Source organism: Aquarana catesbeiana, linkage group LG09 (genome assembly GCF_042186555.1).
Source record: "Aquarana catesbeiana isolate 2022-GZ linkage group LG09, ASM4218655v1, whole genome shotgun sequence".
NCBI classification, from domain to species: domain Eukaryota; kingdom Metazoa; phylum Chordata; class Amphibia; order Anura; family Ranidae; genus Aquarana; species Aquarana catesbeiana.
Window position 1 is genome coordinate 26,723,659 of NC_133332.1, and position 18,027 is coordinate 26,741,685.

General features: G+C 43.9%; 1 protein-coding gene across 2 annotated transcripts in view; it reads left to right on the forward strand.

Moving 5' to 3' along the window:
- The window catches only part of LOC141107441 (carbohydrate sulfotransferase 6-like), a 44,187-nt gene extending 27,435 nt beyond the window's left edge, over positions 1-16,752 (forward strand). The window contains exons 1-2 of one of the 2 annotated variants that reach the window (XM_073598162.1): positions 3,465-3,626; positions 13,644-16,752. In XM_073598162.1, coding sequence (XP_073454263.1) covers positions 13,719-14,840 — 1,122 coding nt within the window. In that variant the 5' untranslated portion in view covers positions 3,465-3,626; positions 13,644-13,718 and the 3' untranslated portion in view covers positions 14,841-16,752. Of the gene's footprint in view, positions 1-3,464; positions 3,627-13,643 lie in introns of those variants that run through there. The other variant, XM_073598161.1, reaches the window with a different exon arrangement.
- Positions 16,753-18,027: the final 1,275 nt, after the last annotated feature.

Below are 18,027 nucleotides of genomic sequence, written 5' to 3' on the forward strand. Positions count from 1 at the left end.
GTTAGCAGTGGCATCTGGTGCTCAAAATTTTTTTGGGGGGCAAACAAACTGAAAAATTCTGAAAAAAAAATCAATTGCAGCCACTGTGCCCATCAGATGCCGCCACTGTGCCCATCAATTGCAGCCACTGTGCCTATCAAATACCGCCACTGTGCCCATCAAATGCTGCCGCTGTGACCCCCCCTGCCCGCTCGCCATCTGCACGGCACTTACCCTATCTCAGTGGGGCAGTGGGTGACGGCGGCGAGATGTGTCCTCCATGCGTCTCCTCCCATCCTCTCCTCCTGATAGGAATCCAATCACAGCGCCTGTCGTTTCAGTCAATCAGGTGACGGGTAACACACCCGCGCTTCCTGATTGGCGGAGAGGCGGTTCAGTGTTAGAAAAGGGAATATTCATTTGCTTTTCTAACACACCTGGGGGAACTGTGCTCTGCGCTTGCAGTTCACCTTTTTTTGAAGCCTATTAGAGCCTATGACTCTAATCAGGTGCTTCAAAAACACACCCCTGCTGCTGGAAAAGAGGCCGGACGCCTGAATAGGCGGCATCCATGGATAGATTCATGCAATGCATGAATCTATCCATCTACATAGAGGGGGTGGCTGGAGAGAGGGAGCAGCGCCCGTGTGCCCTTAATGGACTCACCACCACTGAGTGTTAGCCTGGTTAAAGTAGTGCCAGGTTAAGTTTTATCTTTTACTGGGTTTACTTGGGGGAGCTCTACTTCATATTGGATACTAGCCCATGATTAGAGATGGGCCCGGTGTTTGTTTGTTCATAGAACAAATTAACATATGGGGCGCTCGCAGGACATTCGCCCACCGACAAGCTCCCCTTAATGCACTGCGAGATCGCAGTGCATTCAAGGCTGCTGACTGGCCAAAGCATTCACCTGACATGATTGCTTTGGCCAATCACAGCATGATGTACAGTGAGAGCCATGATTGGCCAAAGGCAGGGTGCCCAAGTATAGTACACGGCGTCCGCGTATAGTGTTTATCAATGGAGAGAGATTAGACAGGTTAGTTAGTGGATTGAGCGTGCAGTCAGTGTAGTGTATATAACACAGTGCAGAATATATAGTGCAGTCAGTGTAGTGTATATAACGCAGTGCAGAATATATATAGTGCAGTCATTGTAGTGTATATAATGCAGTGCAAGGGGACACAAGGGGACCCCCAGATTCCACCCCCCCCCCAATGTGAATGGGTATCGGGTATATCGTATCCCTACCCATTCACCAAAAAAGTGTCAAAGTAAAAACCACAAGAGGCAGTTTTTGTCAAATCCTTTATCATGTGATTCACGTGACCCCGCCGCTTCTGACTTCATGGGACAACACATGATGTCAGAAGGGGCGCGGTCACCTGGTTACGTCACTGGGTGGCCCCGCCTTTGCCAATATAAGAGCAGTCAAAGCAAAGAGAGAGCAGTCGGCAGCAGTCTTTTTTTCATATTTTTTTTTCATCTATATTGCCGGGAGGCGGCAATATATTACAGCAGCGAGCAAGTTTAAATGACATTTTTTCCTTTAGAAATGTCATTATTGCTGCGGCATGTTCTATACATTGTACAGATGAGCCACTTTACAGGTAGACTAAGGGTACCCCTCAGGCACGATATTTAAAGAAATATTTCATTTTTATTGTTTCACTTTAAGCATTATTGAAATCACTGCTCCTGAAAAGACAGCTGTTTTTAAAACTTTTTTTGCATTGATACATGTCCCCTTGGGCCAATAGTTGTGATATCAACTTTTGGGTTTCAATGTGGAAGTGATAGAAGTGGCAGTGAGGCCGCTGATCACTTCCACGCGCAACGAAATGTGTCGCCCCCCCCCCCCATGCAACCTCCCACCATGTTCACCAGGCTCCTCTGTCCCACCTGCAGACCTGGTGCGGTCATGGTGGGTTTCGCTAGGAAGGGCATCGGGAGCTCAACTGTGAATGGGCAGGAAATGGTGTGTACAGTGCGTCCGGAAAGTATTCACAGCGCTTCATTTTTTCCACATTTTGTTATATTACAGCCTTGTTCCAAAATGGATTAAATAAATTATTTTCCTCAAAAATCTACAAACAATACCCCATAATGACAACGTGAAAGAAGTTTGTTCAAAATTTTTGCAAATTTATTAAAAATAAAAAAGGAAAAAATCCCATGTACATACTGTAAGTTTTCACAGCCTTTGCCATGACACTCAAAATTGAGCTCAGGTGCATTTTGTTTCCTCTGATCATCCTTAAGATGATTCTACAACTTGATTTGAGTCCACCTGTGGTAAATTCAGTTGATTGGACATGATTTGGAAAGGCACACACCTTTCTATAGAAGGTCCCACAATTAACAGTGCATGTCAGAGCACAAACCAAACCATGAAGTCCAAGGAATTGTCTGTAGACCTCCGGAGCAGGATTGTATTGAGGCACAGATCTGTGGAAGGGTACAGAAAAATGTCTGCAGCAACCCTACACCTGCACACAGACAAGCAGAGCTGGACTGGCCTACCGGGATACCGGGAAATTTCCCGGTAGGCCGCCTGCCCTGGGGCCGCTTTGAGCTGCGGCTGCAGCAACGCCCAGGGCCGATCCAAGTACCTCCTTTCCCTCTCTCCACTTTTGTAATCACACACAGTGGTATGTATGTCCCGCTGTCATGGAGCTGGGGTCTGAACTGTTCGGCGGCCGTCCACTCACTGTAACAAAGCCCCGTCTCCTAGATTGTGATAGACGGAACACTGATTCAATTTAATTAGTGCTCCATCTATCACGATCTAGGAGGCGGGGCCTTGTTACAGTGAGTGATGGCCGCAGAACAGTTCAGAGTTCAGACCCCAGCTCCATGACACAGCGGGAGATACATACTGCTGTGTGTAATCAAGGCACTGGTGAGGCTGCAGATGAGCACAGATGAGGCTGTATTATTGGCACAGTTAGGCTGCAGATGGGCACAGTAAGACGGCCTAGATGGGCACAGTGAGGCTGCAAATGGGCACAGTGAGGCTGCAGATGGGCACAGTGATGCTGCTTAGATGGGCAAGGTGATGCTGCTTAGATGGGCACAGTGAGGCTACTTAGATGGGTACAGTGAGACTGATTAGATTGTCACAGTGGGGCTGCAAATAGGCACAGTGCGGCTGCAGTTGGGCACAGTTAGACTGCTTAGATGGGCACAGTGAGGCTGCAAATGGGCACAGTGATGCTGCTTAGATGGGCACAGTGGTGCTGCATTGATGGGCACTGACAAGGCTGCAGATGGGCACAGTGAGGCTGCATTTATGCGCACAGTGAGGTTGCATTGATGGGCACAGTGAGGCTGCATTTGATGGGCACTGGTGAGGCTGCATTGATCTCTTGTATCATGTCCGCAGTCTCTGACCATCTCCTGTAATATGTCCGCAGTCTCTGACCATCTCCTGTACCATGTCCGCAGTCTCTGACCATCTCCTGTATCCTGTCTGCAGTCTCTGAGGGAGTCTGGAGAGGAGTCAAGAGTGGGAATGCCGCCAGGATGGGAATTACAGGAGGAGTCAGACGTGTGTGGACTGTGGAGAGGAGACTATAAGATAAAACCAGAGCCACCAACCTGGAGCCATCTGACTGATCCCTGCATGGTGCGCCTGAGAAGAGGTCAGTGACAGCGCCGCCAGGCCAGTCGGAGGGGGGTCACCGATGTAAGGGGGGAGTGAATACAATAATGTAAGGGGGCACTGATATAAAGGTTCCCCCTTATATCAGTAACCCCCCCCCTTACCTTAGTGCATTCTTTCTGCGGAAGGTGGTCTCTGTGCTTTAAAATGTATGTTTTTTTTCCCTTTATGAACAAGAAAATAATGCATAGGATGCATTAAGGTGAAAAACCTTGAGACTTTACAATGCCTTTAAAAAAAACAAAAACAAACATGTCTTTACTTACCTGCTCTGTGTAATGGAATTGCACAGAGCAGCCGCAAACCTCCTCTATTCAGGTCCCCAGGTGTGTGTGTATATATGTATATATATATATATATATATATATATATATATATATATAATGCATCCAGTGTAGCCTAGTAGCCTATATCTACAGTGCATTCTGTGGTGTACTGTTTCTAATACACTTCAGGTGGTGTACAGAGTATCTAATACAGTGTGTACAGTGTCTACTACACTTCTGGTGGTGTACACAGTATCTAATACAGTGTGTACAGTTTCTACTACACTTCTGGTGGTGTACATAGTATAAAATACAGTGCAGCCATAGTACAGTTGCTAATACAGTGCAGGTAGGGTTGCCATCTCATCCCTTTAAACTCAAACATATATGAATTACACAGGTTCTGAGGCTAATTTATTGCAGATAAGGCACCAAGTGAGTTTAATTACCACCTTAATCAGCCACAGAACCTGTGTAATTCATATGTGTTCGGGTTTAAAGGGATGAGGTGGCAACTCTAAGTGCAGGCGGTGTACACAGTATCTAATACAGTGTGTACAGTTTCTACTACACATCTCGTGGTGTACACAATACAGTGCAGCCGTAGTGCAGTTTTTACTACTTTTCTGGTGGTGTACACAGTATCTAATACAGTGTGTACAGTGTCTTCTACACTTCTGGTGGTGTACACAGTATAAAATACAGTGCAGTCATAGTACAGTTTCTAATACAGTGCAGGCGGTGTACACTGTATCTAATACAGTGTGTACAGTTTCTACTACACTTATGGTGGTGAACACAGAATTTAATACAGTGTAGTGTGGTGTTGCAAAACAAAATATACATCATGTCCGGAAGGCCACCAAGGAGAGGCAGATGCTCACAGGCCACTAAAAGAGGGCAAGCAGCCTCTGCGTCTACAGTTGTCAATGCTGGTCGTGGACATGGTGCATCCTCTGCCGGTGATCGTGGGGCACACTTGTCCTTTTTTCCTGCTGTTGGCCGTGTTATTGAGCCAGAACATGCAAAAGAGTTGGTGGAGTGGATAACAAAGCCATCCTCATCCTCCTCATCCTCTGTCACCCAGGCTCAGAGTAGTTTGCCTTCCAACACAGCTGCCAAAGCGGCCTATTCCATCGGCTCCTTGTACACAGTCACTTGACCCCATGTTCCTTGTTTGGCACACGTCCTGAACTTGGTGATGCAGTTGTTCTTCAGCAGATACCCAGGCTTACAGGATCTTTTGAGGCAGGCCAGAAAAGTCTGTGGTCATTTTTGCCGGTCATACAATGCCAGTGCTCTGCTGGCTGACATTCAAAGGGAATTGCAACCTGCCCACCAACCGCCTCATTTGTGACATGCCCACCAGGTGGAACTCAATGTTGGCAATGCTGCAGTGGCTGTACATGCAGCAGAGGGCAATCAATGAGTACTTGTGCGAGTCAGGGTCAGGGGAGCTTGGCTTCTTTTCGCTATGCCAGTGGCCACTGATCAAGGATGCATGCACTGTCCTGTCACCATTTGAGGAGGTCACAAGGATGGTGAGCAGCGACAATGCATGCACCGATGACACTGTCCCTCTAGTCTTCCTGTTGGAGCACACGCTTCGTGGAATAATGGATGGGGAACTTGAGGCAGAACAGTGGGAGGAAGAGGAGGACTTCCTTACCTCTCAAGGCCCACTTTATCAAGATAGCATTCCTGCAGGCCAACCAAACACACAGGAAGAAAGAGGAGGAGGAGGAAGATTGCGTCAGCATGGATGTAGAGGATAACACTTAGTAGCAGTCTTCAAGGGATGGTTTTCAGTCCCCAGAAACCCAAGGAGTTGTACATGGCTGGGAGGAGGTAGTTACGGATCATGTGATCCTTAGTGACCCAGAGGACTCAGAATTGAATGCCTCTGCAAACTTACGCTGCATGGCTTCCCTGATTCTGCAAAGCCTGCGAAAGCACCCTAGGATTCGTGGTATCAAGGAGAGGGATCATTACTGGCTGGCAACCCTTCTTGATCCATGTTACAAGGGTAAGGTTGCAGAACTAATCCTGCCTTTGCAGAGGGAGCAGAGGATGAAACATCTTCAGGAGGGCTTGAAGAAAGGTTTGTGCAATGCATTTCCAGACCCTGGGAGGTTACAATTTCCCAGTGCTGGACAACGTGTTGCTGAGGCTTCATTCAGTCAGAGGAAGAGTAGTGGAGAAGGTGGCCAGCTGACCGATGCCTTTAAACAAATTTTCAGTCCTCAGCGCCAAGGTCTGATCAGTTCAAGCAACCATTGCCGTTAATGCGTTACATGGTGCAGGAATATCTAGGGGCAAGAGCAGACTTGGAGACCTTTCCAACAGAGCATCCACTGGGTTACTGGGTCTTGAGGATGGACCACTGGCCAGAACTTTTTCAATATGCTATTGAGCTACTGGCCTGTCCTGCATCCAGCGTGCTTTCTGAACGCACATTCAGTGCTGTTGGAGGGTTTGTAATGGATCAAAGAGTTTGCCTGTCCACAGAATCCGTTGATAGGCTCACATTCATAAAAATGAACCAGTCTTGGATCAGCAGCTATCAAGCACCTGATGCTGATGTAACTGATTGAATTTTCTATGGATGTGGGATCCCTTGAAGACTGCCTATGTTGACTATCCTCTTGCTCTTCAATCTTGATGATGCTAGCTTCCAACAATACTTTTGGTTTGGGGCACCACCACCACCACCCAAGGCCCAATTTTTCTGCCCCTGTTTAACATGTTTAAATTGGCATGTAATTACAATTTTTGATCTAATATTTCACAGCAGGGCCTGTTTCTGTACCCAACAAGAGTAACTGTGAGGGCTTACAATGTTGTTGCACCACCACCACCAAAGGCCCAATTTTTGTAATTACATGTAATTACAATTTTTGATATAGTATTTCACAGCAGGGCCTGTTCCTGCGCTCACCTAGAGTAACTGTGAGGGCTTACAGTGTTCTGGTACCACCAACACCTAAGGCCTAATTTTCTGCAGAGTATATTGGGCAGGCCGTATAGTATATATACTGCTGTTCAGAGTATATAGTGCCTGGGGGACCCCCATGTCATTTTTTTTTTTTTTTATTTGGGTGTGGGGTTCCCCTTAATATCCATACCAGATCCAAAGGGCCTGGTAATAGACTGGGGGGAACCTATACCATTTTTTTTTCAATGATTTTCATCTATAATGCCAGGCCCCGACAATACATTACAGCCACAAGTAGTTTTAAATGACATTTTTTCCTTTAGAAATGTCATTTTGCTGTGGTATTGTTTTAAACATGGGAAAAATGCGCTACTTTACAGGCATACTAAGGATACCCCCCAGGCACGATATTTAAAGGAATATTTCATTTTTATTGTTTCACTTTAAGCATTATTAAAATCACTACTCCCAAAATAACGCCCATTTTTAAAACTTTTTTTTGCATTGATACATGTCCCCTGGGGCAGGAGCCGGGTCCCCAAACACTTTTTATGGCACTAACTTGCATATAAGCCTTTAAAATTAGCACTTTTGATTTTTCACATTCGTGTCCCATAGACTTTAACGGTGTTCGAACAAATTTTTTGTCTGTTCGCAAGTTCTGCTGCGAAATGAACCGGGGGGGGGGGGTGTTCGGCTCATCCCTACATAACACTACATAAAAGAGTCCACGGCTGAATACACAGTAGATGACAACAGAAGGAAAATCAGTTGAGCATTGGAACAAGGTTTCCGTAACAATCTAAAAAAATATTTCAGATGTACACGTTCCTGAGAAGGGCTGAAGAGTAGTTGGGTACTGTAGGGACCACTGACAGGAGACTGGAATGACTCAGAGCAAGGAATATGTCACCAACACACCAGGGAACTCCATAAAAAGATCCAACTCTTTATTGAGCAATCACATCACAGCAAAGGATAGCAACGTTTTGAAGACTAAGCATGTGACTTCCCTGTTGAAGGGGTCCTGAATTGCTGCAAAACACCTCTATCCTTCGCTGTCATGTGATTGTTCAATAAAGCTTGGACCATTTGATGGAGTTCCCTGGTGTGCTGGTGACATGTTCCTTGCTCTGCAACAATCCATACACTCCAGCTTGGCATCCTGTTCTAAATGTTGTTGAAATACCTTTTAACTGGGAAATAGGCACCCACTTTCATACATGGTGTTCTTGCCCCATGGTAAGCCAGTTTTGGACTCTAGGTCTTTTCAACCCTGTTCTCAAAAATGATCAACCCTGATTCACTTGTTGCAGTGCTAAATCCCCAGCCATCAGACATTACAAATTCTCAGTTCAAAGCACTGTAGCATATACCTACAGTGGCCAAACAAACCATAGCAAAAGCGTGGGAGCCCCTCTGACTCAAGCAATGGTTCATACGAAGTTTGAAGCCATATTACATGATAGGATCACTAAATATGCTAAGACATGGCAACCATGGGGTGGACCATTACCTCCTCCCATATTATGATAACTGTTGCTACCAAGCTGACTCCATCATGCTTACTGGCAATATACCAGTTATATGCATCATTCCTGGATGAACCTTGGGTTCCCTGACCCCCTTTTTGACTCTTTCTCCCCCTTTCCCCTCTGCCATTTCCCCCTTTGCTTAACGTTATGGGTTTCCATCTTAGTTATTTAATAATCCTGTGAATATTTACCCAGGGTTGATCGCACATTTACTCCAGCTACTTCTGTTTACACCATTTAACTCATGGGCAGGTCCTTTTTTGATCTTGTGCTTCTGTCAATATCTGAAAGCCAACATCTGTGAAACGAGAACGAATACTTCCTTATCTGATTCTGACTTAAGCTGAGCATTTGTTTTATACGCCTATAACCCATATGTCTAACAGTCATTGTAATTCGACTAAAATTCAATGAACATGTTGAACAAGAAATAGCTTTTAACTTAGCTTATATCAGTTGAATTTACATATAACAAAGAACAAACAATTTGTATAGTTAATATAAATATGATATAAAAGGGCAGTTAACTAGACAATGGCTGCACTTCAGTATAAGCAAAGCTCATTTCCCCTTCAATACTTACAATGGCACAATATACAGTGCCTTGAAAAAGTATTCACACCCCTTCACATTTTCCACATTATGTCATGTTACAACCAAAAATGTAAATGTAAATACAAACTACAGGTGTTTCACCAGGCCTGCAGAAACACCACTCGGCGCCAGGTCACTATGCTGATCCAAAATACAGATAAGTGTAAACAGATATTAATGAACATTCAAAAGTGCATAAATGTGAATAAACATCACTTTGCAGCTATATAAATATTCAAAACCATTCATAAATGCATATATAAGGTTAGAATCCACTTTGCGGTTATGCAGAGAGGAAACCAGGGAAAAGGAAGAGCAGCTGTCTCAAACAAAATACGTAAATATGAACACTGTGTTAGAAAATAATCCAAAATTAGACTAAATTGTCACACTAGACAGCGCTAATGTTGAGCAATTAACAGCTAAAACATGTGGCCAACAACACATGCAAAGGAAAATCCTATAACAGAAAGTCCCTTAGGAGAAAGTCCCTTATAAAGGGCAGTGATGTAAAGTTCAGGGTGTAGTTCAAAAATATTAATCAGGTGATCATGAAAACATTCCTCAGCATGCACCTTCCACCGATCACTGGGAAATCCACCCGGTGCGAGCACTCTCCCCCTAGGGGGTTAAACTCACCAGAATTGGGGAGTAATAGAGCATTCAGAATAAAAATCTTTGCCAGCAACTTGTTGTTAACATCACTTCATGAAGGGTCACAGATTTCCAGGGCTCATAATAAGTCAAAAAACGGAAAGAAAAGTGCACATAGCGTAATCTCGTTTATTGACTGTATACCCTTCCACATATAAAAACAGCAACCCCCCTTCAATAAATATACGTACATCAATTAGCTTAAAAAAGAGCAATCATTCAAGCAGGCAGGTAGTGAGATTGTGTAAACTTCACCATGAGATGTCAGCGCCGCTACACAGGAGACGATGGTCACTTCCTGGTTGTGCAGTTGGCTCAGGTGGAGCACACACACGTCACTTCCTACGTCGCGTAAGCCTCACCCTGATGCGTTTCATCATATCATGACTTCAACAGAGGCCCTCTGTTGAAGTTAGGATATGACGAAACGTTAGAAACACTATTTATTGTGCTAAAATAACACTCACACTGTAAAACAAGAATGCGCATATCACCAAACAAACTCGACAGGTAACAATGGCGTTCGCTGTCACTTCCGGTACGCAATGTTCCGCTCGGATTCTTATCATGACATAAACCATAATGCTTATACAAACTATGGTTAGGAAAACCCATAATATGTTAAGTCTTAAGTCTCGTTTGTAATATACCGACCGTACGGCCCACATATTGGAGTCCACCTGGGCACTGGATTAAATATACAAAATTTTTTGAAGAGCGGGTCATATATATAAACCTATATCATATCATTTAGATGTACTATTGGAGGGTAAGGACAAATACTTTATGTTTTAAAAAGAATTAATTCTACAAACTCCACATTTTCTCGTGCCTCACCAAGCACGAGGACCGCGGGCATCTTGCTGGTTTGAAACTTTTCCCACGCTTTGTTGACATGCTCTTTTTGATTGTGTAGAGTGTGAGTATTCTGGAGTTTTTAAATAAACGTTGAAGTGCCTTTTAATACTTCACCATGAATCGGTTCTGTTCTTCTTTCTGATATGCATGGGTTGGCAATCTGACTTTTGGAGAGATTATCCATGAGGGAAGACTACATCTAAGCCAAAATTCCTAACTCGGTTTGCGAGTGTTGTCTCGCAAAACAGGCAGGTTTCAGGCCAAAAGCGGTGGGGGGCGCCAGAGCCGAAAGTCGCCGATCGGCGCCGTTCAGATATGCACAGAAAGGCCCGAGGACAGTTCGGTTGACCTCGGTAAACCTCGGAAAGGCTCGTGAACGGAGTCTTTTGGAGGTTTGCCGAGGTCCGCTGAAGTGTCCCTCGGGCCTTTTCGGCCGTTTCCGAGGCTCTCCGGCGCCCCCGTCTCTGGCCGCATGCGGTATTGCATCCCATTGAAGTCAATGCGGAACTAATTATTTTAGTTTCCATTGACTTCAATGGGAAAACTCGTTTTGATATGCGAGTACATTGGATTGCGAGCATAGTCCTGGAACGGATTATGCTCGTAATCCGAGGTTCCACTGTATAATGTTGTGTACTACATTGTGTTTGCACCACATGTATTGATTGATGATTTTCTTAATTTTTTGTACCAGAGCTCATATTTTAACTGTCTATGTCATTGTACTATGATTTTTTATCAATAAAGGTATAATTTATGAACTACATCTACCATTTTTCCAACCCCTGCTGCCTAGAAAAACCCCATCGGGGGAAATTCCCATTTTTTTGCCATTATTTTGGCACCATTTCCTTTTCTCCTAAAAGTGTCTCCCCCTCTACAATCATTTTTTGATGTGCTCTTAATGCCTTCCATTGACTGAGGACACTTTCACACCGATCAATTTTTCAGTTAAAAAAGCAGAAGAAAAATGCATCCTTTGAAATCCTATGGAAGTCTTCACACTGGTCAGTTGCGTTTTAAAAAGTCCTGCTTGCTGCATTTTTGCCACATGTTTGGTGCACAGCTCCGTGCGTTTTTACTACGTGTTTGCCGCGTTTCCGGTGCGTTTTGCACCTGTGAAAAAAAAAAAAGACATGTAACTCTAAAACTGCACCAAAAACACAACCGCGGGTGTGTTTTTGATGTGTTTTTGACACTTTTTCGATGCAGTTTCTATTAATTTCACTGGGAATGTGTATTTTCTGTGCAGGATTTGTCCCTGCACCAAACATGCACTAAAGATGCAGAAAACTGGATTTTACAAAACGCAGCGGACCAACAACTGGTCAGTGTAAAGAGTTCCATAGGTTTTCATGGTCAGGCATTTTTCTTCCACTGTTTTTAAATGCAAAAGCAGAAGAAGAACGGATCAAATGGATTTAATGCAGGGAATGCATTATAGTATAAGTGAACCATCACCTTGTAAAACAACTCAATTTTTAAAGAGAGGTGAAAGGCAAAAGATTTGTGTATACATATAAAAAAACATTATCACCTACCTTGTTTTCCCATTTTTTTTATTAGTGATCACATACCCTCTGTTCTCATCTGTATAAGGAGCTAAGAGAGCTGAAGAAGAAAACACAGCAGCACTCTGATCTTCCCAGTAAATGGCTGTGCGATGGGGGGGGCTCAGGACAAGTCTGATCATTGGAAGAGAATAGGCTGAGTTCCCAGCACAGCTAGAAAACTGACCATGCTGTTCTCTCATGCCTAGTGTGGTCAGTTTTGAATAGGAAAGCAGGGGGGGCTGGAAGGAACACCAGGGATTTCACACAAAGGAAGCAATACAAAAAAAAAAAAAAAAAAAAAACAAGAGAGTTTCTCATACAACTACATGGTACAGCAGGCACATATCAGGAATATGAAATGTTCGGTTTACATGCTAAAAAATGTTTCTGCTTTAGAACCACTTTAAATGTAACCGTTTTGCTGCTAGAGCTGTTTTTTTCATGTTTTTTTTGCACATGTTTAACTACTTCTCGCCAGGGCTATAGCTGTAAGACGGCTACAGTGCTGGCTTACTTTGCCGGGAGGGTGTAGATGGACGTCCTCCCATAATCGTGCTGCCCACACGCCCCCTGACAGCGTGAGGAAAGAAGAAGGGAGCCAATAACCAGCTTGTATTAAAGGGACATTGTCACTGATAATCAGGACATTGATTATCAGTGCAGTCCCAATAGTGCCCACCAACGCTGCCAATCAGTGCCCACCAGTGCCACTTCATCAGTGTCATATATCAGTGCCCATCAGTGTCGCCTATCAGTGCCCATCAGTACCACCTATCAGTGCTTCCTCAGTGCCCACCAGTGCCACCTCATCAGTGCCATCTATCAGTGCCTTTCAGTGCAGCCTCATCAGCGCACATCCGTAAAGGAGAAAAATTACCTGTTTGCAAAATTTTATAACAAACTATGAACTTTTTTTTTTTTCAACTTTGTCATTTTTTATTTATTTAGCAAAAAATAAAAAATTCAGTGGTGATAGAAAAACCACCAAAGGAAAGCTCTATTTGTGTGAAAAAAATGATAACAAAGTCATATGGGTACAGTGTTGCATGACCGCGCAATTGTCATTCAAAGTGTGACAGCGCTGAGAGCTGAAAATTGGCCTGGGCAGGAAGGGGGTAAAAGTGCCCAGTATTGAAGTGGTTAAAAATGCACATTTTAGGCCTGATGATTATGGACAGAGTAATGACAGGTTAGAACCTCTGTTGGCTTTTATTTTAGTGCTATCCGGGGCTCAGTAACTGTTTCAGTGACAACAGTTTCACCAGACAGTGGAAGTGAAGGCAAATCCTCAAGAGCCACACGGGCAGACATAAAAATGTTTTTTTTTTCATTAGTGTGGGGGAAGGCTAAAAGCCCCATCAGATTTTTATTTCAGATTTTTTTTTCTCACTTCCTGTCTAGTAAATCTGTTGTCACTGTAAAAATAAGTGAAAGCAAATCTAACCGAACCTCAAAAAGCTGACATGGGTTCTAATCCTTCTCCACTCCAAAAATTAAAAAAAAAAAAGTCTTGGCTGGACATATTCTTTAATTTGTTTATAGTTATTCATCTTCTGCAATTTCCATTTACTTATCTTTATAATTTTTTACTATCTTTTACAGCTCCTGTTTTCATCTCTCATTGGATTTTAGGCTTCCTGGTCTTCCGAGGCCATTCCAGTTCTTACGTGATTTCGGATGATGCCCCCACATCGTACAACTTTCTTTTGCCTCTTCGTATCATTATCTTTCTTCTCTCTAAGCTCATATTTTTTCCTCAAAATTCCCTCCTCTACTAACTCTTTACCCAAAAATAAACCGGTCCATCTCCTGGTTGTGTCATCCTGGAGATCAGGTTCTTCATTCCTTGGTGAGATCTTCAACCATCACAATGATGTCTTTTACCTCTTTGAACCTGGACGTCACGTCTGGATGACGCTTAAGGGTGAAAGCTCTGAGCTGCTGCATTTTCCTGTAAGAGATCTTCTACGATCACTTTTCACTTGTGATGTGTCCCCTCTTCATCAGTATCTTCCTTATGGGGGAAAACACATTTCTGATTTAGGTTTCTTTGATCATAGTCAAGTACTCTGCGCCCCACCAGCTTGTTCAGCCTTTACCCCTTCTGAAGGCTATGACCAAACAAAGTGCTACAAACATTGCGGAAATGCTTCACTGGATCTAATGGCAGAAATTTGCAAGACATACAGCCACGTGGTGATGAAAGCAGTCCGGATTTTAGACCTTTCTGTTCTGCTTCCCCTTTTTCGAGACCCCGCTCTTGATCTTCGGATCCTGCACCTTGTGAGGGACCCTCGAGCTGTTGCTTTGTCAAGGAAATACATTGATCTCGGCATTGATGATAAAATTATACTTAAAAATGAAGGAGACAAAAATATTACAATAAGCAGGGTTATGAAGAAGATTTGCAAGTCTCAGGTTGACATCAACAACGTGGCTAAAGCAGCTGAGGTGTTGCAAGGGCGATACATGGCAATTCGACACGAGGACCTTTCTAGTGAACCTCTTAAGTACGTTAAAAAAATTTACAATTTTGCTGAACTACATCTAACCAAAGACCTGGAACAGTGGGTTTACAATATCACCCATGAGGAGGTAGCAGGGATCTTGTCTTTCTCAAGAGACTCTTCAAAGGTGGCCCAAAAATGGAGAACTGATCTGAGCTTTGATTTTGTTAAACAGATTCAAAAGAACTGCAAGGAGGCAATGGATCGGTTTGGTTACAGGCCAGTAAAATCCAAAATAGAACAAAAAAATTTGACTTTGGACTTTGTAAATGAGGAATGGTCATTGGAGTGAACTATACAAACTGGCCAATGGCAGTTACAAGGTATCTCAACTTCTCTCACCCTACAGATGCCACTGTAAAGAGTCCTTACTAGTGAATTTGCTTTATTCACTCAGCTGAATCGGCTGAAATTCTGACCATGTATGGGCAGGCTGAACGTAACCGAGTTGATCGATCTGCTGACCTATCAGCATAATGCTTACCCTGCAGCACATCTAACTGGCTCCTTGTGCTGCTTTTTCTGTTGCCTCTCTGAGCTCTGCTGTAAAGGAATTGCAAGAGGCTGATGCATAGGTATTGATTTACTAAAACTGGAGAGTGCAAAATCTGGTGCAGCTCTGCATTATAGCCAATCAGCTTCTAACTTCAGCTTGTTCAATTAAGCTTTGACAAAAATGAAAAAAAAAAACTGGAAGCTGATTGGTTACTATGCAGAGCTGCACCAGATTTTTCACTGCCTACTTTTAGTAAATCAACCCCACGGTGTTCTATTTACATAGAATTTGCTGTAAAAAGTCTGACAAACATTCACAAAGCACAAACAAAATTACATAATTTTTTTTTGTTTTACTTTCTATGGTCATGAGTGACATCTAGTGGCCCTAATGCTGTATTTATTCAGAAATATCTTAATTAGGAAAATACTGCATTATGGCCACTAGATGACAGTGACGATCAAAGGAAATAATAATTTTAGACAAAAGTACGAAAGCTTCTCAGATCTGTACAGTGATTCTTTAGAACTAGAGCCCAAAGTGAAATTCAGGTACTTATGCTTCTTGAATTAAAAAAACAAAACTGTCTTTTATATTACCTAGAGCAGTGTTTCTCAACTCCAGTCCTCAAGGCGCCCCAACAGGTCATGTCTTCAGGATTTCCCTCAGATGAAGCAGCTGTGGTAATTACCAAGGTAGTGAAACTGATCAAATCACCTGTGAAAAATAATGGGAAGCCTGAAAACATGACCTGTTGAGGCGCCTTGAGGACTGGAGTTGAGAAACACTGACCTAGAGTACAGTTTTAAATATTCATATTGCAAATATGAAAGTTCTGTAACGTTACGTAAAACATATCTTACATCAACTTTATAAAGATGAAGCAATCTAGGAGTTGTAGTTATAATAATGGATTTGCTTCTGTTAAAAAGGATAAAAGATCTGCTTTACATTTTATGAAAAATACATTTTAAGCTGAACTCCAGAGCAAATAAGGAAATATTGTCCAAATACAAAATCCAGGTGTATTCTACTCGAATCTCGGTGTGCTTTGTGCTTTCAGATCTGTGCAGCAATCCAGTGTGAGACTATTTCTACCTGTCAGAGGTGTACCTAGAACCTTCAGGGCCCCGGTGCAGGAAACAATGAAGGGCCCCTTGACCCCACCCTTTCTATTTGAGCCCCGGGCTTCCAGTTTTGGGAGGGCATCCATGGACATCTTCCCAGAACCCTGCCTTCCGAGTGTCCTCTGAGGTGCGCATGCAGCGCGCTCTGTGACTGCTGAGTCCTTCGAACACACGGTAAAGGGCCAATCAGAGTGCCCATCAGTGCAGCCTATCAGTGCCACCTATCAGTGCTGCCTATCAGTGCCACCTATCAGTGCTCATCAATGATGCCTATCAATGCTGTCTGTCAGTGCCACCTATCAGTTCTCATCAGTGCTGTCTATCAGTGCACATCAGTGCCGCCTATCAGTGCCTCCTCAGCAGGACTCTGAGCTGAGAGTATGTATATCATACAGCCCAGAGCCTGCACTAACAGTTCCCCCTACCTCCTCCCTCGCACGGATAGGACAGGAGAGAGCCGATCTGCTCCTTCTCCTCCTGTGTGTGTACCATGGGAAGTGTGAAGCCCAGCTGCTGAATGATCAAATTCAGCGGCTTAGTGTCACACTTGCTGCGGTGCACTCACAGGAGGAGAGGGGCGGGAGGAGAAGGAGCAGATTGGCTCTCTCCTGTCCTATCCGTGCGAGGGAGGAGGGAGGGGGAACTGTCAGTGCAGGCTCTGGGCTGTATGAGAGAGACGCTCTCAGCTCAGAGCCTTGCGGACAGCAATTCCGCTGGGTTCCCTTGACGGTGGCGGAATGCCAGGGCCCGGTCGCAAGTGAGACCTTTGCGACCCTGGTCGTTCTGTCACTGCTTCCTGTAATAAAGACCGCTCACTGCTGCGTTCTCTCCTTGAGCAGGGTGACTGGTCTTGTCTCCAGCCCCTGCTGTAGTTTTAAGCAGACAGCCAGTAGTCGGTGGAGCCTTGTGGGCTCCCCCCACAACTCTGCTCTGCGCACATGTCCAGCACAGTGATGATGTCACTGCTAATATTACAAGGTAGTATCTGGGTTTGCAAAGGCATTTGGGCAACACAAAGTGGATTTATATCCATTTGGCTTTAGAGGAATATTTTTAAATATATTTTTTTTGTGCCTGGAGTTCAGCTTTAAGATATTTATGTAACTTATTTTAACTGTGAGAGTATTATATTTCAATGTGACCGGGAAATGCAATGCATGTGTTTGTTTTACTGATTTTGTACTCTGTAAGATGTTTAAGCAGACAAACTATATGTACTTCCTTATGTAAATGTCAAACTATATCTAAGGGCAAAGAGAAAGAAAGAAGATAATCTTTCAGATCTGGTGATAAGGATGATGACGATCATGATTATTGAAATACTAGCCGAGCAATAGTGAAATGTCATTTTGTTTTTTACTAAAAGCTTAACTACTTGAGCTCCGGAAGGTTTTACCCCCTTGCATAACCAGGCCATTTTTTGCTATTCAGCACTGTAAATCAATTTCTATTTATTCATTATCCTTATGAGCATAATAAATAATTTATTTAACTTCTTGTCGACCGCCCACCGTACATTTACTTCGGGGCGGTGGCTCCTCTCCGCAGAATCGCGTACCTGTATGTGATTCTGCACTTCTGGGTCTGGGGCGTGCACTCGCGCTGCCAGTGACCCGCTCTCGCTGTGATTGGACACAGCGGGAGCCAATCAGCGGGTCTGGCGGATGTGACATCCGCTGGGACACGCCGATCGTTTGAGGCACAGGCAAAACAGCGATCTGCCTATGTGAACAAGGCAGATCTCTGTTCTGTGAAAAGGGAAGGCAGTGATCCTGTATTTCTTCTAAGAAGGAACACGGATTTCTGTCTTCCCACAGTACAACCACCCCCCACACAGTTAAAAAGCACTCCCTAGG